The 15,668-nt window shown below is 35.4% G+C and overlaps 1 protein-coding gene across 1 annotated transcript; it reads right to left on the minus strand.

The window, feature by feature from the left end:
* Positions 1–1,892: 1,892 nt before the first annotated feature.
* Setd3 (SET domain containing 3) lies at positions 1,893–14,178 on the minus strand. The gene is made up of 12 exons (XM_067125449.1): positions 13,983–14,178; positions 11,571–11,692; positions 11,050–11,154; positions 9,390–9,466; positions 8,204–8,345; positions 7,369–7,560; positions 6,799–6,922; positions 6,437–6,548; positions 4,885–5,026; positions 4,564–4,749; positions 3,490–3,641; positions 1,893–2,193 (listed from the first exon to the last, which is right to left on the minus strand). Exons 2-12 carry the CDS (start codon positions 11,686–11,688, stop codon positions 2,071–2,073), a joined length of 1,473 nt encoding a protein of 490 aa, XP_066981550.1. The 5' UTR covers positions 11,689–11,692; positions 13,983–14,178; the 3' UTR covers positions 1,893–2,070.
* Between the last annotated feature and the right edge of the window lie 1,490 nt (positions 14,179–15,668).

The following is a 15,668-nucleotide window of genomic DNA, read 5'->3' on the forward strand; positions in this document are numbered from 1 at the left end:
CAAGTGTCCAGAGATTCTCTCTTTGATTAAATAATTGCACCGGCTATGCAAATGAAGTGCCATTTTCTTTTGTGTATCTAGGAATGTGGTTACTTTGTAAAATACCAACTTAAAGGCAGTGGCGTCGTCATGGGGGACCAGGGAGGGCCCAGGCCCCCGAGTCAGATGCTTGGTCTCCTCAAAGGCCCTCCCAGCTAAACTTTAACCCTTACAGTATTTGATACATTTGTATATAGTAAGAGTTGAAAATTGATAGAAAATTGAGCTCTATAATTTCAAATACAGGTTTACTAATTACTAATATTATTTTCCTTCATTCACATGGATATATACATTCGAGAACAGTATATTTTACTAATTACAGAATTGGTACATTAGTTTCGTGTAATTTTCTTTCGCCCCCAAAAAATATCTTGGCCACAACTATGGCCCCCAAGTGATGCAATGCCAGCTACACCACAGGTTAAAAGCAACTGGAAAAGAATTCCCAGTAAGTCTAACAGAACTGACACGGAGTATGTATTTCTAGCAAATACTAAAATGCATTTCAACTATTTTGGCATTCATACGCCTTAGAAATAACTATGCAACATTCACGGTTGTAAATGCTAACTGTAGGCTAAATATCAACTAAGAAGATAAAAATCCAAAACTATGCTATATGGATTCACAATGCAAGAATCTTAAAACAAATAAAAAAACCAGTATTTGAAATTTTCAACTCTCGCGACAGAAGTGAGCTTGCTTCTTGATCAATAAACGAAAAGGTTTATGTAACTGGTGCTGTTAAATGACTAACAAAATTGCTGATTGGGTTGTTCTTAAGAACTCACTTTCATGGTTGATTATAGGTTATGGTTGATTATAGGCCTACAGTAAATATTAGGTCAGTGGTCTGCCTGATTAATACAATATACTGTACTAGGCCTGTGAGAGCTATAGGCCTAGTGTATATATTAGGTCTGTGGTCTGCTTGATTAAGTGTACTGTACAGCCATGTGAGATCTATAGGCCTAGTGTATACATTACGTCTGTGGTCTGCTCATAAACACAGTGTACTGTACTAGCCCTGCAAGAGCTATAGACCTAGTGTATATAATAGGTCAGATATATGTTTAAAATGCTTAATATTGATTCACAACAGTACACTTGAAGTGACAATGAATTATTCTTCTTAATGCCTGAAAATGTTTGTTTTAAAACTGGGAAGCAATCTCTTTAATTTTAGAGCCTTAGGGATTTCAGAGAGAAAATTAAGTTAAAATTAAATAATGCAAAAGAACTACATTAAAAAATAAACCTCTGTAGCTCAAGCTTTCTATGTCTGCATTGCTACTCACCTTCACTTTAAGCAGATACACTTTAAAAACATCATATTTGTTGCAAGTACAAAATGATATTTCACGAGATGAACATACTATATCAACTGGATTGAAAAAATCCTTTATTCCTCACACCGTTGGACTGTGGAACAGTCTCCCTACTGAGGATGTTGTGCAACTGGAAACTCAGAAGTTCAAATGAAGATGCAACGCATTACTACCCTAAAAATTCTCCCTTTATTTTAATAATTGGTTACATTTTTATCTATTTTTTTATTAATGTGTTAAAATCATTTTTCTTTTCTAATAATGGATCTCTTCTTCCTGTATTTCTTATTACCTTCTGTCACTTCTTGCAAACAAATGCCATATTCTTTGGAAGCTGGAATTTCAAGTCAATGACCCCTGTGGGCTTGTTCCATATAAAATGGGTTCATCTTCTGAATAATAATAATAATAATAATAATAATAATAATAATAATAATAATAATAATAATAATAATAATAATAATAATAATAATAATACTGTTACATACTGTATTCAGGTAATGGGAAAGAGAAAAAGACAAATCTTAATAAATCATTATTTGTAACAAAACATGTTTTCAAACATACAACCTCATCATAGAGAATTGATTCATAATACAGATTATGAAATATTTATTTTATAAAGCAGAAATTCACTTCGCTGTTAGTAGCAAATTCACCAAAATAAAGGCCTTGCATTTCAACGTGCAAAACGTGGACGTTACTTGGAGATCCGCGCAGACAAGTAGGTTTCTGCGTCTTTCAGTATTCTCTTCTCGCAGATTAGCAGCTGTTTAATCATGGCTTCGAGGCCGGTTGCTGTCTTCAGAGATTCCTCGTCGGCCTGTTTGTGTTAAAAAAATGATGCACAATGTCATTTGGAGAGACACGGAGGTTTTGCGAGCAATTTTCGCACTGAAATTGTATTCTTGTTAACAAGGCTTCACGGCTAATTTTTCGATGTCCCAATCTAAATTGTTAAGACACAACTAGACAGTGAATACAAACACACTACATTTGACAAAACTAATGGAGATGTCAACATTATCACTTGCTGATTTCATTATGTTGTTTTTGGTTTATCTTCATATCTCAAACAGATGATATGGTTATATTGCAACAACTGCAACCGCTTTCTTATACTAAAAGCGAGACCAAAATTGTACTTAAAACTGGCTGAAAGCTTGTTTTTGTAGTTATGGGTTAACATCTGAAGACTATAAATTAAGAGTTTTCTAAATACATAAAATTATGAAATAAAACTTTTATTTAAACATGAGTGTTAACTGACGCTGCATAAGCAGGGCAACTAAAGTCCACCAAATCTTAGCTCAGTATCAAACAATAGTTACACACCTATTTTAGATGACTGTTACCATTAAATTTGTTTGCCATGAACCTACATAAAGTTGTACAGAATTAAACAGTATTACAATACAGTACATTCATACTGAGCAGAAAATGACACTCAAATAAGTTCCATCCACATTTTTAAAGCAGGAGTGCTTGCAGAATGATATATGTACATTACTATTATCAATTCACAGTACCCATGCATCTGATATCTAACCCCGTCTCCTACGACGCTCCTGACTGGCCATTGATCAGCCAGCACAGGGCTGGAAACTGGCCAGTCTGTTCCAGCCGTCACCGAGACAGCATCTATGCTGTGACCTCTCCTCATGAAATATGTCTTTCAAAAGTTATAACTTTCATTACACCTCAGCTTTACCGGAAGAGAAGTAGTGTTTCTCAATTTCATCACTAAACATCAAGGCAATGATTTAAGGATTATAATGATATATATGAATTATGTACTTCAGTAAACTTAATGCTAAAATACTGAAAAAGACATATTTCATGAGGAGAGGTTGCAGCGTAGATGTTCACTTGGCTGATCAATGGCAAATCAGGAGCGTCGTAGGAGACGGGGTTAGATCAGATGCACGGGTGGTGTGAATTAACTATACCATTATATACAACGAAGTAAAACAATGCTTCATGATCCAGCACACAGCAAACAAAATTATGAGCTTAATATCAACACAAACACAGACCTAATTCTGTAAAAGAGTATATTTATTATGCAATGTTACAAGGTACAGTATTTAAAGATAACATTCACTTGACAATTATTTACCTCCAATGTTGAAGGATATGCTCGCAGTAGCAGTGTCACCCTGGTGTGCAAGAAAGCCCAAGTCTTATCCTGAACGCTTGTCCCGACATCACAGTCTACGTGGAGCAAATCCTTCGCTTTCGAACCATCACCTTTCCACTTCTCTAAGGACTCTAAGATAGCCAGAAGAAGAGGAAGACAGAAAATTTGTATCACTACGTGAAAATTATCATTTATTAAGATTTGCCTTTTTCTTGTTCCCATTACCTGAATATATAACAGCATTATTATCAACATTATTATCAGAAGATGAACCCTATTCATATGGAACAAGCCCACAGGGGCCACTGACTTGAAATTCAAACTTCCAAAGAATATTACAGTGTTCATTTGAAAGAAGTAACAGAAGGTGATATGAAATACAGAAAGAACAGATCACTTATAAGGAAAGAAAAAATAATAAATTTATGAAAAGAAAATGTAATAAATTAACAATTTAATAAATAGATAAAAATGTAATTAAATTATAAAATGCAAGGAAAAATTACTTTAGGGTGTTAATGCAATGAATCTTTTCTCCAACTTTTGAGGTTCCCAATTGTACGTACTGTGAATATACAGCATAAGACTATCTACTTGAACTGCACTGTTAATAGCTTGATAATTTACCAATAGGTTTTCACATAATGGCATTTTCCACTGATTCTTCGACTCGCCGTGAAATGAGGAAATACCAGGTGAATATTAACATTAACTCTAAAGCATTCTAACAGCATAGCACAAACTAATCAATAACCATTTAAGGCAACCCAGATTTGCAGTATGCCTCAGCAACGTTATGTCTAACAGAAATAATATAATATAAGTACATTAAGAAAGATTACAAAAGAAAAATGCTGCCAATGAACACCAGTAATGGCACTGTTTCCTGGACTAAATCAAGAAAGTCCTCATCTTAAGAAAACTTGCTTTTGCTGTAGGTCTGTAATGAAAAAATTTTTCGCAAGAACCCTCCAGTCAGCTGAGGCAACCAACAAGTACAATATTCTGATACACAAATAAACTAAATCTATAAAAAATTCCTCAAAACAATACCTTTATCCATGCAGAATATTCTGGTGAAAGCAAGGAGCCCTGGCGAAACTGGATGAGGGCCAGGTATGAGCATGAATGTTCCTGAAGACGGCAGGCTCAGAGACGAAAGAAGAGCAACTTTTTCGTCATGCAAGGGATCGTTCTTGCTGACTCCTAATTTGATGGCCAAGCTATCACTTGTATTATCTGTATGAAAAAAGGTTTTTAAAAACTGGAAAACAAAATAAAAATAATGAAACTTTACACTGCAACATACTCCAATAACTAAAATATACAATCCTTGTATTACACAGATGGTAAATTATACTATTCACCACTTGCCTTTCTCGACAAAACCATTGTAAAGGAAGAGATCGTAATTTGGCCGCTGACCGTAGTATATCGTAAATTCCTCTCCCGCTTTCACATCACACTGTGCCATGCAAATGCTCTGCATCTTTTCATCATCAAAGTCTGTTGAATACTGTAAAATGAAGGAATTTAATAAATTTCAGATACTGTAGAAAGCAAATTAAAAAAGGTAAAAGACACATTGACCATACCTCTACTCACTCGACATTCCAACACTTGTTGACAATATATTACCTCAAAAATCCTAACTTAATCTTCCTGTTTTTTTAAATAGCAAAGATTAGAGATGTATGAAAACGAGATTTCCTTCAGTCTTTTTGGGATGAGCTTGTTACCCTATAACCTCAACTTTGGTTACCACCACAGAAGCAGTTGTAAAAAGGATATCATAAATGATATCAATGTCTGAATACTTTTATGAGACAAGAAACTGCATTAAATAGTTTATATATGTTATCATTATATGCACAGGAGCTTTAAAGAATTCTCCAAGCCAATCAGCACAGACTAAAATTAGAGAGCTGTAAAGATGAAAGCCAGTGACTTGCTTACCAAAAAACTAGTGGGACAAATGCATAAATAATCAAAATAATCATTCATCACCATTTCCCTTCTCAGCCAATCTACTGTAAATATAAAGCTGCTCCTTGGATGATGCATAGAATTCAAGCTTAAACCTATTTGCATTACCTATCAAAAAACCACAATTGCATGCCAGAACCTCATAAGTATCACACATTGGAACATACTAAACAAGAAAGGTCCCCGCTATGCAATATATGCATATGGGTCCAGATCTCTAACTCCACATATGAAAATTCAATTCTCACCATTACTGAAAAACTGTTAGCAATATTATCTGCTGTTAAGACTATTAGATTTATATATACAAACTGTGTTAGATCCCTATTCGTGTAGATACCAAGGGAAATGACAATGCAGATAAACTAGCCAAGTGTGGAACAGTTACATCTACATAAAACTACAAAATCCTGTAAACAGTTATGAAACATCACTGAAGTCCACTATAATCATTAAATTTCAGGCTCTGTGGAACAGCGAAACAGGCTGTGACTAACTAAAGAAAGTTAAACCCAAAGTAAGGTTATGGCACTCATCCATACAAAAAAGAAAGAAACGTAGAAGTGGTATCATCTTATCTGCAAATTGGACACAGCTGATACACAGTTACTCAATGCCAAGCCTTAAGACAGTTTCCATCTGTAGAGGATGCAATGAAACACTATCAAGATAATATATTCATATTACGTAAATGCTAAAACTTAATAGGTATTAAATGGCAAGTAACACTTACAGCTTTTACAAAGCCATAATTTATTTAATAAAATCTAATTAGCCTTATTCCTTATATCAAAAGAAACCTTTCATGGCAGCCCCATGAGTTAAGATTCTGATTCAGTGGACTGGTTAAACTACTCTTTATAACTAGTTAAATAAAAGCCATAAAATGGCTTTTGACTTACTGACCACATTCTAAATACGAGAAAGCACACATACTCACCATGCCTTCCTTGTGATTGGCCATGTCCCAGGCAGGTATGAGAGCTGTTTGACGAGCTGAGTCTTTGACGGGGATTCTATTCTGTCGCGTCATGATTGTGGACACAGCCCATCTGAATTAAGAGCACACACAAACTACATATTGCTACTGCTTGTTTTTATGCAAAATAAATGAGAGAGAGAGAGAGAGAGAGAGAGAGAGAGAGAGAGAGAGAGAGAGAGAGAGAGAGAGAGAGAGAGAGAGAGAGAGAGAGAGAGAGAAAGTTGATCTATGATTACAATTACTGAAAAGACTTTACGTATGCTAACAAGTAAATGTCGCCAATCACTTGTAGTACTTGAAAGTTCCACAAAACAACCTACCTGTATGATTCAAATGTGAAGTAGTCTCTGATTGGCCAACTCCTGGCTTCTGGGGCTGAATATAAGATACGGTAGAAGTACGAGTACTGGCGAGCAATGTTTCTGAACTGCTTGATGGCATCCCCTGTACAGTAAAGACAAGTTTATAAAACCTCAATGTACAAATACTTGAACAAAAAATGCATCTTATGCATCTTTCTTTAAATCTTCAGCTGAAAACCCTTATAGACAGAGCCAACAGAATAAAAACCCAAGAAGGCTCCAAGGGAAATCAGTTCTGCATACAGAGATAAGTTATAGGAAAAGGTATAAATAAATACATATGCAGGAATCAAAAATAAAATTGATACATCTAAATTCAGCAGAAGTTAGCAGAAAACAGGAATGAATTTGCTCATCGCTTAAACATCTGGAAATCAGAAGACTCCACAACTGCACTTTAGAAGCAAACTATTCAACATTCTAGTTGTAGCCAAGATAAATCCCCTGGCAAACAGAATAGCATTAAACTTGATACTAGAAAATGACACACTTCCATTCAGATTTACTTCAAGATAATTCAACTCTTACCTAGTACAGGAGACCCCTTTAACATCTGCATCTGCTGAGGTGTGAAGTACAGCGTTGTAGAATAAGTGGATGGCAGGAAGCGTAAGTATGGTAGCCACGGGGAACTAGGATTGACGTACTCTCCTAGAACGTGCAGTGCCAGTGAGACATTACTCATGTGTTGAAGGATAGGATCTCGTTCCATGAGGGAACCTGGAAACAAATAAGTTCTTCAGATATAACAGCGCAGTTTATTGACGAATTTTGTTTCTGCACGAACTCATTATTTACAAATCAGCTTTTTCCATGGAAATGAAATCATCACAGGTGCTCCGGTCTCTCTTCAAGTGAAAGGAAGAAGTTTGAGCAGTTTCTCCTTTATTTCCAAGCATGAAGTGATCCTCAGAGTAGATTCAGCCATGCAGTAATTATACTACACATATAAAGACAAATGACAGTTAAAGTTGTGCTGTTTAGAAAAGATATTGATTATTGGAGAAAATGAAACTACAAGACTTTTTTTAACATCTTGCTACTGAAGGTTAAAACTGCTTTTCTCCAAAAAAAATCAACTATGATGGAAGTGATGTGGAGCAGATAAAAATATATAAGACAAGATCATCACATGAACTATTCTGATTTATCATGTTTAAAGTAAGGTAATCAGATTTTCCTTTACTATTAAACCTCATGATTCTCACTTTCCTTTAGGCCTATGGTCTTCACGGTCATCTGGACCTTTCTAATTCAATACGAAAACTGAAGCAGGTGATGAAAATCTGAATATACTTTTACATTTCAGCAGTTCTAAAAAAATCTTAAAGTACAAAACAGAAATAATAACACTCTTACATACCAAGATATGACTTTTTTGCTGTTTCCTCAGTTAGCATGGCGCTCTGCGGAACGCAGATCACTTCCTGCCCTTGCTTTAGGTCCTCAGTTGCCCTCAGACCAAACCCAGCATCTCCATAATCAGTAACCTCAACCCCTGTCATCTATGGAACAACGTTTGTATCAGCATATTTCATGAACAGTGTCTTTCACTAAAGATCAGTCAAAAAAATTGTTAACATGTTTACCATATGTTATTTCATGCATAAAAAAATATATCTGCGCCATAAGGAACTTGGGACAGCTCAGTGCTTCCACAACTGTGGATTTCCTCTAAAACTCTCATACTTCTCAATACTGTACTATGTATACATAGCTTAGCAATGTATAAGTCAACCAAATCCTTCACCTCTAGCAATATTTATGGATTTGAAGTGATTCAATAACACATCTTGAGAATATTATATACCATGAATCTTTAAAGTTCACTTCTACAATATTAGACATACTTTTTAAATTTTGTACTTCCCCCCCAAAACAACCCTTATATGCAGTTCCATTGGACTTGCTTGTCCTTATAAAGAGTGCTAGTTTTAATATCTGTAAAGGATCTAACCTTGCTAGTCATCTGGAAATCTGAATGGTGTTTGTTCTACCTCATCAACGACAGTTTACACATGCATCCCAATCATAACAAAATGAAATACCCTTATATGACTCAAGAATAAGAGCTATATTCTCTTGGGTTTGCCAATAGCTCTTCAACCATCTATAGTTTATTCCTCAGTTTTAGTAATAAGATCCCTCTCTGCCTTCCTAAGAACACTGTACAGCTTTTAGCACTGCTCTTAACAGCTGCATGATTGCTTTGTAGCATAGCCTTCCCATCCATGGTGTTAAAATTCCTTGCCAATTGATTTCTTCCACCATCAACATTTTTTCCAATAGTGTCTGAAACTCTGGTATCTTGCATATTCAAAGAATTTTGTTTTAGAACAATAAAGTGTTTATCAAACAAGTAAACTTAACAATGCACATTATGCTCCCATCAAAATATCTTCAAAAGATTCTCTCTCAAACACACCACCTATAGATTTGCATAGTTACAAAGTTCTATAATAAAGCAGCATTTTCAGACATATACTGTAGTCATACACAGTACTTGAAACAAATCCACAGTTAAAAATATACTTTGTTGAATAACTTACTCTAACATTGTTTTCCTTCAACCACGTCATGAAAGGCTGCACTTGTTCCTTTCTTGAATATCTGGGCAAAACAATATCTGAAAGAGGAAAAACAGTTCTCAAAACTAGTGTATTATTATTATTATTATTATTATTATTATTATTCTGAAGATGAATCCTATTCATATGGAACAAGCCCACAGGGGACATTGGCTTGAAATTCAAGCTTCCAAAGAATATTAAGGTGTTCATTAGAAAGAAGTAAGAGAAGGTAAAGGGAAATACAGAAAGAAGAAATCTCACATATTACAAAAGAAAAAATACATTAACAAATTAAGAAATAGATAAAAATGTAAGTAACTTATTAGAATGCAAGGAGAATTACATTAGGGTAGGAATGCACTGAATCTTTGCTTGAATTTTTGAAATTCCAATTGCATGACATCCTCCAGAAGAATGTTCCACAGCCCAACGGTGTGAGGGGTTCAACAGCGTGGCATGCCGTAAAACCATACACACAACTTGGTACATTCACTACTTTTCTGACTATAATTTGAACATTAAAATAGTAGTGATATGTCATTTCCTGAGTGCCCATAGACTTTGTGACCATGCTTATTTAACCAAACAAATACATGTATACCTGTTAATCCCATAAAAACTTGGTTTCATGATGTAGCATAATCAACCTGGTTTCTGGACAATGCTCTCAAAAAAGTAAGAAGCATTTACCATTCAATTAGTGAAAAAAAGAAATTGGCTAACAGAAAGAGAGAAAATAATTCAGTTACCATATCACAGTAAATTGGAAGTTGTCATTAAAAATTTTGTGATAATACAAAGTTGTATTTCATTTTGCCAATATTATCTGCAAATAAATTTGTAAAAATGAAATTGGAAAGAAAAAAAAAAGGGCAAAGCAAAGTTAATTGTAACATTTGTCATTTGGCTTATGTGGGGAAGACTGGAATTCTAGAAAATGCATTAAGATAACAAAAGACCCATAAATGTTAACAAGAGAAACAATGCAACAGCCAAATATTGTCGGGATTTTAACCAGAGAACAAATTTTAAGGACTGTCAACTTTTATATACAAACAATAATGTAACATGCACAGGGTTATGAAGGGGAGGGTCCTCATTAAATCAATACCAATGGTTGCTGGAAAGAAATCGAATTTATTAAATAGGATAGATGTCAGGCAAGTTTTGGGAGAAACTAAGCTCTGCAGATTCGCCAAGGAGGATAAAAATATAGAATGATTCCTAGGACTGATGGAAAGTCAAATACACAACCTTCTTGACCCATGCCCAGGATCGATGGCCCCAACTGAACACCAGAATGGCAACATAATCAAAACAAACAAGAACAGTCAAGTCACCAGAATCTAATACAAATAATCTGTCCTTGTAGAACTTTGTGATCTAGAATCAGTCTCTGACAATGTCTCTCTTTATGAGGATAGTAGTCCTCATAAAGCTTAAGGATTTAAAGTGCATCTAACAATATTCCATGATTTTATCCTCATCCTGAAAATAATGTGATTGTTTCATAGTCTTCAATGGCACAGAGGTTTCACATCTAGATGTAAATTCCAACGTAAATTCTCTTCCTCATAACCTAAACAATATGAAGACTATTATACATGTATATATCTAAACAGCTTGAATGTTTACATACCTTTCTCAATTTCTACTATCTTCTCTATAAGTCTGTAAATTTCAAAGTATTCCTCCCATTCCTGTGCAGCACTGAGAGGGACAGCAGGGGTCACCTTTGCACAGACTGTGGAGGGAAGAAAACTCTGGTGAAGGTTGAAATGTTCAACGAAAAATCTCAGCTCCAAAGAGCAGTAATGTCCTGTACTGTTATACTGTTAAAATTTTGAGAATCTTGCTCACAAGACTGTAGTAATTCATAGTAATGGTATTTAATCGTAGTTCTGTCTTGAAAAGGGCATTTTTAGTCCACATATGCAGTCATTTATAGTTGTTTAAATGCACATATACATTTACTGCATGTGTATGTCCAGAATAAAAAGGCTAAGGATGAATTTAATAGCTAGATGAGTTTACTGTCATACAATATCAAACGTCAATCATCTACCAGACATCTAAACTACAGTTTTATTTGCGAAATCTCTACTGGAATAACTGATAATAACAAAAATTAACACAAATAACAGGTAGATAACAACTTACTCTTAAATACTTCATCCACCAGAGTGCTTAACTCTGTTCTTGTTTGAGGAAGTAACTTGACTGGCCCACTACCCTTGTGGCCTCCCTTCTTAGATTTGGCGTGGCTCTTCTTTCCCATTGTGCTGAGAAAAAGTTTAATATGAATTACTGATGCAGTGTTGTAAGCTTATATATACAATAAAAGTACAGTATACGTTGCCGCTGAGTACATGGCAAATTTCGCCTTGGTTATCTAATGTATTTTATTTCAAAAGTAAAACTAAAAAAGCAATACTGTAAATCTTTACACAGAAAACTTAAAAATACAAATTATTTAAAACATGGTCATTTTATTGACAAAACTCTTATCGACAACCCCTAATACCCCAAAGATACCAGCCAACGTCTTTTGACCTTCCTTTACCTCTTGCAAACCCTTTTCCACTATGGAGACCAGCCGGTATTCCCCCTGCAGATAGAATTGGGTCTCCAAGCAACACGTGGCCACACACCCATTCACATCCCAGGATACACACTTTGGTCGATCACATTTCTATATATTAACATATACGATGTCACAGCAAACACACATACAAGAAATAGTCTACACAGGCTTCAACAAGACAGTCAGGACAGAACGCAGCCCACACATCTCGACTCAACAAAGGCAGAAGAAAAAGTGCTGGCACTGAGAAATACTCCTACAATAAAGACAATGGTTTGTATTCCCAGTTGGCCCGACAGTTGTTATATATGCCTAAATGAACACTATCCCATTGAACTGAATCACATACTTTAAAAAATATAAAAAAAGTCCGCGATAAAAGTAGAGAACTACTTTAGGCTATCAAACAATGGTAATATCCCACATGCACCCAAAACAGTTTTTCTTACAAAAGAAATATTTCCCCCTATAGTTTCATTAGCATTTACAAAGTTTCTGGTCTTCATTTCTTTCACAAATCACTTGTTTCCTTGTTTGGCTATGGAATCCCTACATAGCAGTGCACATAAAAAAAAATGGTAACTGTCAATGGAGATGGCTGCATGAAGATATCATTTATTAATTTTATTTTTTGGCCAAAAAATATAGAAAAAGGTGCACATAATGCAGCAGAGGTGAGATAATCTATGAAATTTACCCAGATAAGGAGAAATTTCCCAACTTTTGTTCACATTTTCACGTTCATCCTCGACGGGCTGGTCAATGTTTAGTACCAGCCACTTGGGGATGAACGTAAAACATGAAAGCAAAAGACTGTAAATTTCTCATTTACTTAGTAAATTCCTCAAATTATCTCACCTGTACCTCACTATATACACCCTTGTTATATGCTCTTTAGCCAAAAATCAGAGGTAGTTTGCAGACTGACAGGATCTGGCTCTAAAACTACCTCCGAATGAAAGCTTAGTCCATGTTTCCGATGTTTAGCATTACTTTGGGGGGATCCAGGAAGGCAAAACCCTGCTGTCCCCAGTCAGGTCAGGGCACATCACCCTGAGTGAGGTTAGGAAGGTAAGGTCTGGTTAAGCCAGGACATGGCATCCTAGGATAGGTTAGGTTTGTTTTCGTCTGCAGAACCCGTGCCCATCATTCTTCACTCATCCCATCATTAGCCATTGCCTTTACTCTTACCGGCTACTCCGTCCCTGCCACCACGCCCCCCCCTCCCCTCGTTTATATAATCATATACATAGGCTAGCAGTACAAAAAAATTTCAGTAGCCTAGCTTACAACATAGAGACCAACCTTTAACTGGGTTTTGCCCACTGGACCCCACAACCTAACTTGACCCAGGGTGTGGCCATAGCCTAATCTAAATCATACAACTGTGCACTAGGCCTACCATGACCTTAGGCCTATACAGCATAGGAGGAAAAGACAGTACTATAATAAATTCCAGTTATTTCGACCTTAAATAAGTTACCTTTGACTATTTCATACTAATTAAGCTAAAAATAATGAGTAAATTAATAAAGGGAGAGATAAAAATAATAAGGCAGCTCCTATGCCCACCAGTTCCTTAGGCCTACGCCGAAGGAGGAACAATCTAAGTACTACAACAAATTCCGGTTATTTCGACCTTGAATACTTTATCTTTGATTATTTCATGCTAATTATGTTAAAAATAATGAATAAATTAATAAAAGGCGAGATAAAAATAGTAAGACAGCTCCTATGCCCACCAGTTCCTTAGGCCTACGCCGAAGGAGGAAAAATCTAAGTACTTCAACAAATTCCGGGTATTTCGACCTTGAATAATTTACCTTTGATTATTTCATGCTAATTAGGCTAAAAAACAAATTAATAAAAGGCGAGATAAAATTAGCAAGGCAGCTCCTATGCCCACCAGTCCCTTAGGCCGACGCCGAAGGAGGAAAAATGTAAGTACTACAATAAATTCCGGTTATTCCGAACTGAAACCAACTTACCTCTGACTACTGCATGCTAAAATAAATTAATAAAAGCCGAGGGAACTTCGACAAAGCCGTCTGCCGGACGCCGCCTTCCTGCAGAAGGTTCCTCTTCCTCGACCTGTCAGTCCATAGACACCCAGAGGCTATTTTTGGTAAACATCTGGCGGACCTGAGGAGCGGAGTTTCCCGTAAACTGTGAAGAAGAAGAAAAGAAGAAGAAGAAGAAGAGGGGAAAAGAAGATGATGGAAGATGCTGATGATATTCTTAGCATATATTTTTTTTCTTGATGTTTACATTTCCTATGGCATGCTCTGTGCAATCTTTATTATTTGTTTTATTTTTTTTTCTTCTTGGAGTGGACGCTAGTTAGGTCACAGTTTATTTAATCTTTAATGTTTCCGTTCTTTTTTTATGCCTACTTTACCAAATAGTTAAGTATTAAGTAATACAGTAATATCTAGGTCACGATTTATGTACTTTTAAACTTTTCGACTCTTATTTTCTTTATTCACGAGAACCAAAATATTAAGTAATACTATTTAAGTCACGCTCCATACAATTTTGAAGATTTCAATTCCTATTTTTTCATTGGTATCAAATAGTTAAGCAATAATGCCTAGGTCATGCTCTATACAATTTTGAACATTTCAACTCCTATTTTTTCATGCGTACCAAATAGGTAAGCAACATTATCTTTAATACCATCTTGGCTTACATCTGTCAGTAGCAATCTAATGTTATTTTAAACTGTTAAATCAGAAATCGCAGGTTGAAATGGCATGTGACATTCAAATGTCATATGCAAGGTGGTAATTGGTTATAAAATATTAACATTTCAACTCTTATTATTTACCAGATAGTTAGATAATTTTACCTGTTCCCCCACACCATTGCTTGTCTGAGAATAAACACCGGTGCCTAATTTAAGGGCAGGCACGTTGGTAAGCTGCCCAGTGGCCCCCAAAACGGGGCCCCTACAAATATGTAAACCAAACCGGATGTACATATTAATCTTCCACATAAACTTGTAATAGTACAAGAGGTATAAGAGGTCTTTTCGAATATTAAAACTGTCATTAATTTTTATTTTGCTTTGATTCCAAAGAAAACAATTCAGAAACAGGAGTTACTCAGGCACCTTGCAGGAATAAGCATTAAATTTAATGTCATATTGGTTCTAAAACTTTAACATCCACCGTAACCCTTCATATTCATTGCTAATCTTTAAAAAAAACCATACACACATACAATACACACACACACACACACACACACACACACACACACACACACACACACACACACATATATATATATATATATATATATATATATATATATATATATATATATATATATATATATATGTGTGTGTGTGTGTGTGTGTGTGTGTGTGTGTGTGTGTGTGTGTGTGTGTGTGTGTATGTGTGTATATGTGTGTGTGTGTGTGTGTGTGTGTGTGTGTGTACTTCTAACACAGTTTTTCCTATACAATTCTTACAATATTCTGACTCGTAAGGCAACGTAACTATCAAGAAGCAATGGGGATAAAAATAAAAAAGCTCTTGGGTCCATAATGTATGTTAATTACTAAAGCTAAAAAAAGGCACACTATCTAAAAAAATGAAAAATATGGAAAAAATAATTTAGGATAAAGTAAATAGTTCTATTAAAGTTCATGCACAAACAGAAAAAGAATT

The sequence above is a fragment of the Macrobrachium rosenbergii genome, chromosome 23, assembly GCF_040412425.1.
Source record: "Macrobrachium rosenbergii isolate ZJJX-2024 chromosome 23, ASM4041242v1, whole genome shotgun sequence".
Taxonomy (NCBI): Eukaryota; Metazoa; Arthropoda; class Malacostraca; order Decapoda; family Palaemonidae; genus Macrobrachium; species Macrobrachium rosenbergii.

Excerpts from the sequence above, each read along its gene's own strand:
- Setd3 (XM_067125449.1), bottom strand. The coding sequence starts at position 11,688 with ATGGGAAAGAAGAGCCACGCCAAATCTAAGAAGGGAGGCCACAAGGGT. Across the intron at positions 9,467-11,049 it reads GATAGTAGAAATTGAGAAAG|ATATTGTTTTGCCCAGATAT; the intron begins GTATGTAAACAT and ends TTCCTCTTTCAG. Across the intron at positions 7,561-8,203 it reads AGCAAAAAAGTCATATCTTG|GTTCCCTCATGGAACGAGAT; the intron begins GTATGTAAGAGT and ends ATTTGTTTCCAG.